This window comes from Aristolochia californica, unplaced genomic scaffold, assembly GCF_029961685.1.
Source record: "Aristolochia californica isolate CCGP_79_NKW_82.1479 unplaced genomic scaffold, dmAriCali1.0.hap1 SCAF_4, whole genome shotgun sequence".
Lineage (NCBI taxonomy): Eukaryota > Viridiplantae > Streptophyta > Magnoliopsida > Piperales > Aristolochiaceae > Aristolochia > Aristolochia californica.
The window spans coordinates 44,770,743-44,785,308 of NW_027182103.1; the positions used below are offsets into that span (position 1 = coordinate 44,770,743).

Genomic DNA, 14,566 nt, shown 5'->3' on the forward strand with positions numbered 1-14,566 from the left:
CTTTCCTGCCTATACTTGTCGGCTTCTTTATTCGTCTACATGAAAATTTATCGTTTAAAATACTAAAAAACATGATTAATAAAACAAGAAACATTCACATACCTTTATGTAGTCTTGCCACACTGTCTTACTAGCAGTGACTTTCTGGCTTGTTGGATCCCACCCAAAGCCACTAGTGTCTAGGCATGTACTCACAATCATACATTATTTTCCAAGTCCTTACACGATTTTTCAACTATTTTACTATCTTTTGGTTCGCTGCATCCAAATTGAACATATTGATACAATCGTTGGAAACTTCGTGTTTCCAAACTCCATTGGGTAATTTGTTACCCAAATTGACTTGCTCAATGAGCAAATCAAACATTTTACAGTCTTTGTCAGACGTCCATGTGCCGTATGACCTCTTTGTAGTGTTATCCATACTGTCTTTATCTTTCTTCCTTCTAGCCATCTAAAGTTAAAACCTTCATACATAAAAGGATAAGAAACTTACCAGAAGAGCATAATTGATTCACACAACAAAATTGTTGGAGCCATATGTCCTTAATAAGACAATTTTTTCTTTGATATAATTGGTGATATGAACTTAGATATGACTTCTCATTAGATGCAAGAAGGATATGAGAAAAAAAAAGATGGGGAAGGTAGAAGTTGAAGGATTTGGTAGGGGAAGATAATAGAGAGGATGTATGTTGGGATATTTGCCCAAAGGTAGACAACCTCAAAGAGGAGAGAGGTAGGGGTGACTTCAATCTTAAAACCTGGGTTCAGATTTATGATTTCACACTACAGATCGGGTATGGGGGGAACTACCGGATTTTGGGTTAGAGATGGGATTTCCCAAACCTGACCTGAACTCAATCTTCATACGAGACAAAGATATAAAACATGATTGAGATGAGCCAAGTTTACATGAACTGGGCAAGGGACAAGGTTGCACGGACAATGATTAGGTCAGGGATCAAATTCGGGTTCGTTTTGGTAAACTTGACCCTAACCCCACCCTTGCCCACCCATAAGAAGAAGGCATGGGTACAAAAAAAAAAAAGACAAAAAGAGAGAATTTTATCTTACCAATACATTTAATAGTTTTTGGTATTTTAGAAATTCCACATAATTACACTAATGGATATTCTTAATTACATCTGGTGCGAGTGGCAAATACAATTTTGTGTTTTATGTCCTCTCTTCACTCTTATGTACAATTAAGGATTTACATTGTTACACACTTTGAGACCTTTCAATCAATATTTGCCTAGGCTGCATTTCAAAAACACACGCTCAGTACGTTTTAGGAGGTCTAGGATCCGCTGCCACAGAACCAGTATGAAACGAAGGAAAACGAAGCTGTTGTTTCCCGCCACCGAATGGTAGAATAAAAGCATTTTTAAAGGAATAGAAGGAGCAAAAGAGAGAGAACAACCGCAAAAGCGACCTCCTCGTCCTGCACGAAAGCAAAAGACACACCAGTACCGCCCTCTCTGGAGCTTTTTCTCATTCCTTACTTCCTCGTCGGAAAAGCTGAAAGCTGAAAAAGCCCTAAAAGACAAGTAAAGAATCCTTCTCAATGAACTCCAATATGATCACTCACTCCCTCCATTCCTCATTTCTTCTTCTACGAGCAAGGATCAGAAGAAGGAAAAGAGCGAAATTTGGGAAACATTCATCTGTTCTATAGCAGCACTACTTGGAATTTTTTAGCTGCCAGAGATGGCAAGCACCAGCGGGACGAAGGTCCCGCCAAACGATCCACCCCGGACCCTCTCCCGACGGATGACAAGGATGCCGACATCCATCGATGCGCTTGAAGATGATCTAACAGCAGTTGATAGTGAGCTTGTCCCTTCCTCGCTTGCATCAATTGTTCCTATCCTTCGAGTCGCCAATTGGGTTGAGCCCATGAACCCTCGTGTCGCTTATTTATGTAAGTAGATAGTTGTTTTTGCGCTGGTTTATATGAATTTCATGAGTTGGTAGCTTTATACTATTACACAGCTACGCAAATCATCCAAAGACTCAGATATAGATTGAAGAACAAAGTAGTCCGAGATGTTAAAATGGATAAACATGTAATCAGCCTTGAAATTTATGAGCATAATGTTTAAAAAAAAGAAAAAAAAAGAAAAAGAAAGAGCACACGGACACCCTCCTCGTTAGTATAAAAAAAAGACTCCATCTCTGTCTCATGGCAAGGGAAAGTAGATTACTCTCCATCTCTGTCTCATTGCAAGGGAAAGTAGATTACTGTATCATGATCATTAAAAAAGCGTAAATTGTATGCATAAAAGCATAGTAAAAAATAACACTTTCTTTTTTCTTTCTTTTTTGTTTTTGGCAGATCGTGATGAATCAGTATTTTTCTTGTCAGCTTATCTAAAGTTCAAGGCTGGCATTCCTTTAGGCCCTTAATAAAACCAATTATCTGAACAAATTACAGGAGAGTATACGTTTCTTGTAATTTTTATTATGAACAAGTTAGTACATTCTAGTTCCTTGGAACTTTGAACCTACTGTCAAGTTTCCCTAGAACACACACAATGTGAATGTTATTTTTAGAGCTTGAAACAGCTGGAGGTATTACCTTAACTGGAACTATTTCTGAGATTTATATGCTTTCATTTAGGCCGTTTCCTTGCGTTTGAGAGGGTTCACAAGTTGGATCGTACTTCAAAGGGACGTGGTGTTCGTCAATTCAAAACAATTCTCTTGCGTAGGCTGGAGAAGGTATGGCTCATGAAGTTCAAGCTTTTGTTTTTTAAAAAAAGTACTTAGTACATGACTTCAAGCTTATATAGTTCTTGATGCAAAACATGTGGAGGTTTCAATTGATGACAGGAAGAATTGGAGACAAAACAACAGCTTGCCAGAAGTGACTCAAGTGAAATCTTGAAATTCTATCAGAAATTCTATGAAGAGAACATCAAAGAGGGTGCTATTGAAAGGAAACCGTGAGCTCTAACTTTCTAACCAAAACACTATTTATACTTTTCTTTTTGCAGTGTAGGAAATGTTTCTGACCCTTCATATTGTTAAATTTCTTGTTAGGGAGGAGATAACTAAGAACTATCTGATTGCATCAGTTCTATATGAAGTAGCAAAAACAGTGGCATCTCCAGAGAAACTTGTTGAGGTTCTATCAATAACCAGCAAAAATATTTGAGATTTGTCATATTCAGGCTGCCAACTTTTTTGATCTATATTAGCATCCTGTAACATGTAACTTCCAGATGCTGAGTTGCTTGTTTCATTTTCAGATTACACCATCTGCTAGAGAAGTTGAAAAGAAAAGGCAGCATTATCAAGTTTATAATATTCTACCCCTCGGTTCAGCGGTTGCTGCTCCCATCATGGAACTCCCTGAGGTAAGACTTATTTTTTGGTTTCCTTTCATTTTTTTGCAAGCTCTTCTTCTATCCTTTTTTTTTTTTTTTTATATATATTATCATTAAAAAATATTCACCCTTTTATGGAAATTATAGATCAAAGCAGCAGTGGATGCTCTCCGGCGAGTGGATAATCTGCCTACACATACGATTCAGGCTACGATTCAGCCCACGACTTCTAATCCACAGAGAGCTGATGATCATGTAACACACGAGGATGGGGGCAAACCCATCCATGACTTGCTCGACTGGCTTGGATTAGTCTTTGGTTTCCAGGTATACCTTGATTCCTTTAGAGCCTGATTCTGCTGTAGACTTCTTCATCATGAATTATATTAATTGATGATCTCAAATTTCTTTGAAGAAAGGGAATGTTGAAAATCAGAGGGAACATCTAATTCTGCTTCTTGCAAACATTGATATTAGGAAAAAGCAGCATGAAAATTTTGCACCGGTAATGTCTTTCTTCTTTTCTTCACATCAAGGTCCAGTTCTCTAGTGTCTTGAGCCAAGTTTACCAAATATTAAATTTAGAAGAGTTAAATCTCTTTGTTTTATATATATTTTATATGACAGCTTCGTGAGGATACTCTAATGGAATTGATGGAGAAGATTTTTAAGAACTACCGCTCATGGTGTAACTATTTGCATCGCGTACCAAATCTTCAGTAAGTGAACTATCTGAACAGCCTGTGTTTTGATCTACAGATGATTAAGTTAGTGTTTTCCCTTCTGCTGTTCAAGCATTCTGATTCTTCAGTTCATGGGTGTCTATCTGCTTCTATCTCCAGGATCCCCTTAAATGCTGACAGGCAACAGTTTGAACTTCTTTATATTGGACTTTATCTTCTTATATGGGGTGAAGCTTCTAACATACGGTTCATGCCTGAGTGTCTTTGCTACATCTTCCATCATGTATGAAGAACTTTTCTGTTTAAATCTTCTAGTGCTAACTCTGATACCTACTCTGCATGCCCATTAGATGCCTGTTTTTTCTTTTGATCCTTTTTCCTGTAGTTGATTATCAGATCATTTTGGGAGTAACAAAGTTGATATTGCGCTTTCTGATTTTTTTAATTTAACAAGATGGCATATGAGCTTCAAGGAATCGTACAAATCAATTTACATTCAGTCAGTGGGGAACGGGTCCAACCTGCACATCATGGGGAAGAATCATTTCTAAAAGAAGTTGTGACACCTATCTATGAGGTTATGCGAAAGGTAGATCATCCTTTTTTCTGATGTGTTTTTCTCATTCCATCTTGACAGTTTTCATTTGTTGGTTACCTTTAACTTTTTCTTGAAAAGGAAGCTCAAAGAAACAGAGGTGGCACTGCTAGCCATTCGAAGTGGAGAAATTATGATGATCTAAATGAATACTTTTGGTAAGAGTTAATCCAGCACACCTAAGCTAAAGAAACTAGTTCAGAATGGAATCACTGCCTTTTATATCTTTCACCGTTGACCTAAAGTGGTGTTTTTTTGTCATTTTATTGTAGGTCAAAAAGATGTTTTAAATTAGGATGGCCCATGGACAAGGATGCTGGTTTTTTTGTCCATAAAGAGGAGAAACGTTCTAAATACGAGGTTGCCATTTTTTCATTCCATAGGTTTAAACATTTAAGACTTCATGGAGATTCTGGGTGCTCTGAGTTGCAATATTTTGTTTCCCTTTTCTTATTGACAGTTCCATTGCAGACAATTATAATGTATCTTTTTTTTTTTTTTTGGTTCCTTCTAATTTTCAGCGCCATGACCAACTTGTTAGTGGAAAAAGAAAGCCCAAAACAAATTTCGTTGAAGTTCGCACCTTTTGGCATCTTTTTAGAAGTTTCGATAGGATGTGGATTTTCTTTATTTTGGCTTTACAGGTACTCGAATAAAAACTTACTATTAGCTGATCTAATCTTACTTCTGGTGGATGCTATTTTAATTATGTTTTTTGTTTTGTAGGCTATGGTGATTGTTGCATGGAGCTCATCGGGATCCATTTTGGGCTTCTTTGACCCAGATGTGTTTAAAACTGTGCTAAGCATCTTTGTTACTTACCCACTGCTAAATTTTATACAAGGTACAATGTCTGAGCCAATATTGTCATAAAAGTTGGGTCTGTTCCTCCTGAAATAACTTCTTGAAGTTTGGATATATTCCCAATTAATAAGCACAGGATCATTTTAAGTCCAAACTAATTTGGGTTATTCTCTCACACACTACTACTCTTCACTCTAAAACGACTAGCCTAAGACGTTGAACACATGTACAACTATAGACTAGTGGACTTCTTTACCTACCAGCACTTCCTTTCATGTCCAGGCCTAACCCTAGCTCTACACATGGAGAACATACACAGATGGGCCATAAGAACAAACACAGAGACCAAACACAAGCATGGGCTTGGATTGGTCCTTATACCAAATTATTTCACAAAAGTAGGAATTGCATGGTGGTTAGAAGTCTTGATGCGGTGCCCTTCATATGCAAAGTGAGAAGAACATCTTAGAAATGGATGGTGTAAACTTTTCTGTGGAAGGTGAAGGACGAAGAAGAATAAGAAGAAGAGAGAGAGAGAGAGAGAGAGAGAGAGAAATGTTGCTTGCAACTGCGATTGCAATTATACCTATGTGGATTTCAAAATACTACCTCCACAAAATTCTTCCTAACCAAGTTAGAACCTTGGCTTTCAGTGGAATAAAACATGAAAGACTAGCCTTTGAATGGGGAAGCTGGTGTATATAATTTTTTTATAGGCACCACAAGTTATTCTGTACTACATGTTTTCTCTGAGTCATTCTTAATTGGTGCAGCTGCCCTGGATATGATTCTCAGCTTTAAAGCTTGGGGAAGCATGGAGTATACACAAATAATTCGGTATATATTGAAGTTTTCAGTTGCAGCTGTATGGTTAATAGTCCTCCCAATAGGTTATTCAAGTTCGTTACAGAACCCTACAGGAGTTGTACGGTTTTTCAGTGATTGGGTTGGCAACTGGCAAAATCGATCTTTTTTCAGCTTTGCCATTGTGCTTTACATGTTGCCCAATATATTGGCTGCCCTTCTTTTCTTATTCCCATTGCTGCGGAGACACATGGAGCGCTCAAATTGGAGAATTATTGTCCTCCTTATGTGGTGGGCTCAGGCAAGCATTTCTTGTCTTAGTTTGTAACGCACAAAAGTATACTGAAGTGGACTTTCTTCACCTGTGTTTGCTTGATTTGCAGCCAAAGTTGTTCATTGGAAGAGGGATGCATGAAAATATTCTCTCACTTTTCAAGTAACTGCATGTACTAGTATCACATTCTATTTGAAAGATCCAAATCTTGTATACAAGATCTTGATGTCAACTGCTTTGTCCCTTTCAGGTATACACTCTTTTGGACCCTCCTCCTGATCAGTAAGCTGGCATTCAGTTATTATGTTGAGGTATTCTTAATCTACTCTGATTCTATGCAGTCGGTTGCATGGCCAGCCTCATTTTGGGATTCTTCATTGTTTAGTTGATGAATATTCATTTATTTTATGCATATTGTTTTGTGTGTTTAGGTATTTAACAATCTTACCTATTCCTTAAGCACAAGAAATCAATGTTTGATCCTTATTTACATCATCTACATCTCTCCTGGCATATTTCTTGTAACAGATATTGCCTTTAATTGGACCAACAAAGGTGATCATGGAACTGTCAATCACTAACTATGCATGGCATGAGTTTTTCCCTAGATGTAAGGATTTTTCTTTTCCTATTCTTTTTTTTTTTTTTTTTACAACTTTCAGAGTACTGAGCTTTGTATTATGATTTTGTTGAAAATGATGCAGTAAAGTATAACATTGGAGTTATTATTTGCATATGGGCACCAATTATCCTTGTAAGCAGTTTTCAGACTTTTTTCTGTCAGAGGATGAAGTCTTTTGCTGCAGCTTCTAATAGTTTTATAATTATGGCACATAGGTGTATTTCATGGATGCTCAAATATGGTATGCTATCTTCTCAACTATCTTTGGAGGTATTCGTGGAGCCTTTAGCCATTTGGGGGAGGTCAGTATCCTGTGAACCTCTTTGGCATTTTACTTAAATAGTTTATCCTTGTGGAATTTGGTGAGGCTATTGTATGTTAATGTTTTTTAATATTTTTGAACAATACAAGTGCATTTTCAGAAAGCAAAGTAAAAGAAAGAAATCTATTTTAGCAATAGTTAAGTTTTCCAATAAAGAGAAATAAACAGTGAATTCTAAAACATATGGTGAATTAACTTAGGTATTCTATCTTTCATAGATACGAACACTTGGAATGTTACGTTCCAGGTTTGAATCTGTGCCAATAGCTTTTACTGAACGGCTGGTACCATCGTCAGGAGATGAGCCTAGAAGGAATCAATCGGTAAGTATTTTATAGTTGCTGTTATTGTTGTTATTTCAGTTATCAGAAAAGGGTTTGATACGTTGTCATGGTCCTGAAGTTTGTAGATATTATAGGATTTTCCATTCAGGGTGTACATACTACATAATTGGAAATACGACACAGACACAATATGATATGGGTCATCTTGAAGATATTTCTTTTTGCTAAAAGAATATACTTGCGCAGGAGGATGAGCGAAAGAATATTGCCAAATTCTCTCAGGTGTGGAATGAGTTCATCAGTAGTTTGCGGGAAGAGGACTTGATCAGCAACGAGTAAATATTTTTTGCATTGAAATTCCTTTTCAGCCATGACCAGGTGGTTTTGTTTTATAATTATTGTTTTCCTCTTTTATGCCCAGGGAGATGGATTTGCTGTTGGTGCCATATGCTTCGGGCGATATATCTGTTGTACAGTGGCCTCCTTTTCTGCTTGCCAGTAAGGTTGTGATCGTATTCCTTCTAAGATTTTGCATAGTCCAAACCAGTGCATTTATCTATCATTTTATCGGATATTGTATGTTATTTTCCACAGATACCCATAGCTCTTGACATGGCCAAGGACTTCAGGAGGAAAGATGACGCAGAGTTATTTAAAAAGATCAAGAATGATGACTACATGTACTCTGCTGTTTTAGAATGTTATGATACATTGAGGGATATACTTGTTGGCCTTTTGCAAGATGAGGGTGATAAAAGGTAAGGAAATTAATTAGACTTATATCTTCACTCATCACAGATGTCTTGCGTTTCATTTTTTTAGTATATTTTTATTACTTTATATTGTTTTAAGGCAGACCTTGGCTGCAAGTGATTCTGTAGAGACATGAAATCCTTCCATAATGAAATTGTGCTTGGTGATACTTCCAGTGTGATTGATCAAATATATGCAGAAGTGCATAATAGCATAAAACAACGGAGGTTTCTAAGTGATTTCCGCACAAGTGAGCTGCCTCAACTTAATGACAAGTTAGAGAAACTCTTGTTCGTTTTGGTAATTTTATTGCCTCTATTTCATCTTAATTTGTCTATCAAGACTTGCCCATTCCAAGTCATTTATAATGGGTTTCTTTGTTGACAGAAAAGTGATCATGATGATGATATGGATCAGTATAAGTCACAAATAATTAATGTCCTTCAGGATATTATAGAAATTGTCACACAGGATGTTATGGTTAATGGGAAGGGGTAAGATGCACTTCGGAGACCTCTCTTTTCATAAAATTTAGCCATCCAAATCCCCTATGTGACATACATTTTTTTTGGTCTAGAATTTTGGAAAAGTCTCACCATCATGGGGCAAAGCGCTCTGTTGAAGCAAATCCAGAATTTTCTAAATTAAATATTGATCTAATGCTTGTAAGATCATGGAGGGAAAAGGTACTTTCATTCTCATTACTTGAAATGAAATCCTAATATTTTGTCTTATATGTGGTAACCTTTTACTGACAAATTTCTCCCAGGTTGTTAGGCTTCACTTGCTCTTAACTGTGAAGGAATCTGCCATAAATGTACCTATGAATTTGGAAGCTCGTCGCCGCATTACTTTCTTCACAAATTCTTTGTTTATGAGTATGCCAAGTGCTCCAAAAATCCGAAATATGTTACCTTTCAGGTTTGATGTTCGTTTTATTACATCTCTTTATTTCTCTTGTATGTCATTCTTAGAACAGAGTAGATTCTGGATTCTTTTTTTTTTTTAATTCAAAAATTTAGAAATTTCATTAAGCTAGAAGGAAGAGGGCTACAACAATTACATATCATCTAACAAAACTGGCTGAGAGATAAAACAAGATACAAGACAAACTGCAAAGAATGTGTGATGATGAAGGTCCAAAACCAAATCTTAGTTATTTTAACTTTTCCTCTTCTCCTTTAAATTTTGTAGTGTCTTGACTCCATACTACAAGGAGGACGTCCTGTATTCTGATGAGGAGCTTAACAAGGAAAATGAGGATGGAATATCGACTTTGTTTTATCTGCAAAAAATATATCCTGGTAATGAATATTTGTGTCCAATCTAATTTATCTTCTGTGGGCATCCTCTGAGAATACATCCCTTGATTAACATTTTATTTGGTAACTAGATGAGTGGAGCAATTTCCAAGAGCGGATGAAGCCATTTAAGGAAGCTTATGTCCAAGAAAATATTCGCCTTTGGGTATCTTGTAGAGGTCAGACACTTGCGAGGACAGGTAAGCACATTATTGTGATGGCTTTAATTCGTTCTCTTAAATCTTGAACTGCTTTTACTGAATTTGTCCTGCATTTATCAGTTAGAGGGATGATGTATTACAGACAGGCGTTAGAACTTCAATGCTTTCTTGACATGGCTGAAGATAAGGGTAAGACTTCTTGTTATCAGTTTTGTAATTCGACAATGATAAGGTATAGGCAAATAGTTCATGTTGAATTCTCTGAACCACTCACATATGTTTGGTATTTGTCTGCAGCAATTTTTGTTGGCATCAGGACCACTGCATCAGATGATAATCACCAAGACTCATGGGCGCCAGATGCCCGTTCGCAAGCAATAGCCGATATCAAATTCACCTATGTTGTTTCCTGCCAGGTCTATGGGGGACAAAAAAAATCTAGTGTACCTCGAGACCGGAGTTGCTACCAAAACATTCTGAATCTTATGTTAAAGTAATTGATTCAAATTACTCAATACTGTGGCCTTCCTAATTTTTCATTTGTGTGGGGGGCAATCAGTGGAGTTGGCTTTGCCTTACTATTAAGAAATTACTTTACAGGTACCCATCTTTGAGGGTTGCTTACATTGATGAGAGAGAAGAGGCGATTGCGGATGAAAAAACTGAAAAGGTTTATTATTCGGTTTTGGTCAAAGGCGGTGATAAGTTAGATGAGGTACTGCCTTAAGCCTTCAATGTGATCTTACAAATGCATATTTGCTCTCTTTCAGGGGATCCCAGAAGTACTCCTTGACACATATTCCTCTGTTTCATTGTTCATATGTAGTCAGTTATACTATATGCTTGCAGTTATTTATTCCAATAACTTAAGAATCAACACCTCTTAGTAACGAAAGAAGTGCTTTTCTTCTTGTTTAAAAACTCTAAATAGTGCAATGTTATGGCGAAAAATCCATTTAATGAGATTTTGTTCGATTTTTAGGTGAGAAGATAAAAAAATTGGAAGGGTTTATTTTAGGTTTAATGATGCAAGACTAGTTATTTTATTTTATTTTAATTTTTCAACTAAATGTTGAATTAAAAAGTATATTACTTATATGTACAAAGACATATGGAAGGAAATATCAATCCCTGTGGAGGATTGAGATGGTTTAAGTAAATGAGCTAGATTTACACTGATTCAAGAGAATTAATGCCCCCCTATTTATGCTGTCCATTTAAATCAAATGTATAAGCGTTTAGTGGCTATTCTGATTTAAATTCATCTGTTAAAGTTGATCTAAATTATATTCATCATCAAATGTGAAAAATTATACAATTCTGGAAATATCTTAATTTAGCACTTCAATTTCTGAGAATAAATGTTAATCTTTTACATATGGAGAGTTAATACTGGTGCTTAGTGGTGTGTTGTGTGTTTTAGTTCTATTAAAATCATCTTTCATGTTACAAAAATCTCTCATCTTTTTATGGATGCTCTTAAGGTAATGCCTATCTTACTTTTCTTGTTGTTGTTTCTTTTCTTCTGTCATCAACATTTATTGGTAATATGAAGAGTTAACTGTGATCCATTTAAAAATTTTGATCCTTTAATTGAGTAACTCTCTGTATTCTTAGGAAATTTACCGAATCAAACTCCCCGGTCCACCAACGGCTATTGGGGAAGGAAAGCCTGAAAATCAAAATCATGCCATTATTTTCACCCGTGGAGAAGCACTTCAGACCATAGACATGAATCAGGTAATCAATTTGACCTGAACATTTAGATTCGTGTCTATATATTATGTTACTCACAGTCTATCCTTCAGGATAATTATCTTGAAGAAGCTTTCAAGATGAGAAACGTGCTGCAAGAGTTTCTAAAGTCTCGTCATGGACGAAAACCAACAATATTGGGTCTTAGAGAGCATATTTTCACAGGAAGGTTAGTTTAATGCATAGGTCTGAGAAGTCTCAAATTAAAATGCAATAGTTAACGGACTCTGTATTTGTTTATTTCTTTAGTCTTATTCTTTCTGATATTATGTAGTTTTCTAATTTTCCAGTGTGTCATCCCTTGCTTGGTTTATGTCTAATCAAGAAATGAGTTTTGTTACTATTGGGCAAAGAATTCTTGCGGACCCTCTAAGGTAAGGATTGTCTTCCTGCTTAAATGGAAAAATTTGCATTAAAAACATGTCTAAACATACAGAATCAACTTTATCCAAAGAACATCAAATAATCTGCAATATTTTGAACATGAGGTTCATTCTTGAACTTTGTAGGGTCCGCTTCCACTATGGCCATCCTGATATATTTGATAGGATCTTTCATATAACAAGAGGTGGCATAAGCAAAGCGTCAAAAATTATCAACTTGAGTGAGGATATATTTTCAGGTAAACACATATCCAACTAATTGTACAACAGCCACCTATTCAGAGAGTTATTGATGTGGAGTGATGTAGGTTTTAATTCAACTTTACGTGGAGGAAATGTTACACATCATGAATACATGCAAGTGGGAAAAGGACGTGATGTGGGTATGAATCAAATATCACAGTTTGAGGCTAAGGTAGCAAATGGAAATGGAGAGCAAACTCTTAGCCGTGATGTTTATCGACTAGGACGACGGTTTGACTTCTACAGAATGTTGTCCTTCTACTTCACAACTGTTGGTTTCTACTTTAGCAGCTTGGTATGAAATTTCATGCATTTGAAAATATACATTACGAGACTGATCCCTATGAGTTTCATATTTATCTTAACATTCTTATGGTTTTTCAGGTCACTGTTTTTACAGTTTATGTATTTCTCTATGGGCGTCTATATTTGGTTTTGAGTGGTCTTGAAAGGGCAATTTTGGATGATCCAAGCATCCACCAAAGTAAATCTCTTGAAGCAGCTTTGGCATCTCAGGCTGTGTTTCAACTTGGTTTGTTGTTAGTCCTCCCTATGGTGATGGAAATTGGCCTAGAAAGAGGGTTTCGCACTGCAATAGGGGATTTTATTATCATGCAGCTGCAGCTGGCCTCTGTTTTCTTCACGTTTCAGCTTGGGACAAAAGCGCACTACTTTGGGAGAACCATACTGCATGGTGGTTCGAAGTACCGAGCTACTGGACGAGGATTTGTGGTTTTCCATGCAAAGTTCGGTGACAACTATCGGATGTATTCACGCAGTCACTTTGTAAAGGGTTTGGAGTTGATGGTACTTTTGGTAGTCTATGAAGTCTATGGGCACTCGTATAGAAGTTCACATGTTTATCTGTTTGTCACATTCTCCATGTGGTTTTTGGTGGCCTCATGGTTATTTGCTCCATTTGTTTTCAATCCTTCTGGATTTGAGTGGCAGAAGACTGTAGATGATTGGACTGACTGGAAGAGATGGATGGGTAACCGTGGTGGGATTGGTATCCAACCAGATAGAAGTTGGGAATCTTGGTGGGATGAGGAGCAGGAACACCTCAAGTACACTGATATTCGTGGACGGGTGCTTGAGATACTACTGGCCTTTCGTTTCATTCTCTATCAGTATGGCATTGTTTACCAACTCAATATATCTCATCGCAGCAAGAGTTTGCTGGTAGTATATTGCAGTTCTACAAACTTTTTTTATTTACATGGTTATTTTATTATTTTTTAGCTTTTCCTTGTGAAGCTCATGCAGCCAACCTAATATATGCCATTTCCTTCTTTGTTAGGTGTATGGATTATCATGGCTAGTGATGGTAACCGTTCTTTTAGTCCTCAAGGTACATGTCCGACCTTTCTTTGCTTGATAGTGGAGATTTTGAGCTGCCATACTATGGGTCCAAAGCAATTGAGGTTCTGCAAAATTATCTGACAAAGCTTGTTTTATTCCCTTGTTCCAGATGGTATCAATGGGTAGGCGGAGATTTGGTACAGATTTTCAACTAATGTTCAGAATCCTCAAAGGCCTTCTCTTTCTCGGTTTCATTTCAGTCATGACTGTTTTATTTGTTGTCTGTGGCCTAACAATAGTAGATGTCTTCGCTAGCATTCTCGCTTTCATGCCCACAGGTTGGGCCGTACTTCTTGTAAGTTGAAACGATCTCAAACATTCAAAATTTCTCAGAAGCTTACCATTTGCTGCATAGCGTATTGAGATCCTCTTTCTCTTTGTCGTGCAGATTGGGCAAGCTTGTAGGCCTCTTCTGAAAGCACTGGGGTTCTGGGACTCCATAAAGGAGCTAGCAAGAGGATATGAGTATGTGATGGGGCTCATTATATTCATGCCTATAGTAGTACTATCATGGTTTCCCTTCATGACCGAGTTTCAGACTCGGTTGCTCTTCAATCAAGCATTCAGTAGAGGTCTGCAGATATCCAGGATTCTTGCAGGCAGGAAAGATAAGTCATCCAGTTGAGATTCGGAGCCATTTAGTGTTTTTGCTCATGTTCTTGCGGGACTATAGCATTCTTTCAACACTAAATCATTACAACCCCTTCAAGCTATACACTTTTTTATTTTGTTGATTTTAAATTGAAAAACAGTAGCATATGCTGCTATCTGCATAGATTTTATCTGTACGAAGTAGAAGCTCACCTGGGAAGAGAATAACGTTTGTACGTATTTCATCTCCTCTTGCTATTTCGCAAATCATAAGGTAATCAACAACGGAAAGAC

At 36.9% G+C, this 14,566-nt stretch overlaps 1 protein-coding gene across 1 annotated transcript; it reads left to right on the forward strand.

The window, feature by feature from the left end:
* Window positions 1–1,647: 1,647 nt before the first annotated feature.
* On the forward strand, window positions 1,648–14,562 carry LOC137962648 (callose synthase 7-like). The gene is made up of 42 exons (XM_068809648.1): window positions 1,648–1,927; window positions 2,627–2,727; window positions 2,839–2,951; window positions 3,049–3,133; window positions 3,258–3,365; window positions 3,483–3,662; window positions 3,751–3,840; window positions 3,963–4,054; window positions 4,178–4,301; window positions 4,473–4,607; window positions 4,695–4,771; window positions 4,886–4,973; window positions 5,135–5,257; window positions 5,340–5,457; window positions 6,191–6,522; window positions 6,605–6,657; window positions 6,746–6,806; window positions 7,024–7,105; window positions 7,200–7,249; window positions 7,333–7,419; window positions 7,658–7,762; window positions 7,970–8,058; window positions 8,145–8,226; window positions 8,318–8,481; window positions 8,653–8,776; window positions 8,864–8,970; window positions 9,054–9,162; window positions 9,246–9,397; window positions 9,671–9,780; window positions 9,870–9,977; window positions 10,059–10,127; window positions 10,236–10,431; window positions 10,539–10,653; window positions 11,556–11,678; window positions 11,747–11,862; window positions 11,984–12,067; window positions 12,203–12,315; window positions 12,385–12,614; window positions 12,704–13,501; window positions 13,620–13,670; window positions 13,791–13,976; window positions 14,070–14,562. The coding sequence occupies exons 1-42, from the start codon at window positions 1,714–1,716 to the stop codon at window positions 14,304–14,306; spliced, it is 5,781 nt and encodes a 1,926-aa protein (XP_068665749.1). The 5' UTR covers window positions 1,648–1,713; the 3' UTR covers window positions 14,307–14,562.
* Window positions 14,563–14,566: the final 4 nt, after the last annotated feature.

Bases quoted from the DNA above. Each gene is read 5' to 3' on its own strand.
- LOC137962648 (XM_068809648.1), top strand. From the start codon at position 1,714: ATGGCAAGCACCAGCGGGACGAAGGTCCCGCCAAACGATCCACCCCGG. The intron at 3,366-3,482 runs GTAAGACTTATT...TGGAAATTATAG, and splicing joins CCATCATGGAACTCCCTGAG to ATCAAAGCAGCAGTGGATGC. The intron at 8,059-8,144 runs GTAAATATTTTT...TTTTATGCCCAG, and splicing joins GAGGACTTGATCAGCAACGA to GGAGATGGATTTGCTGTTGG.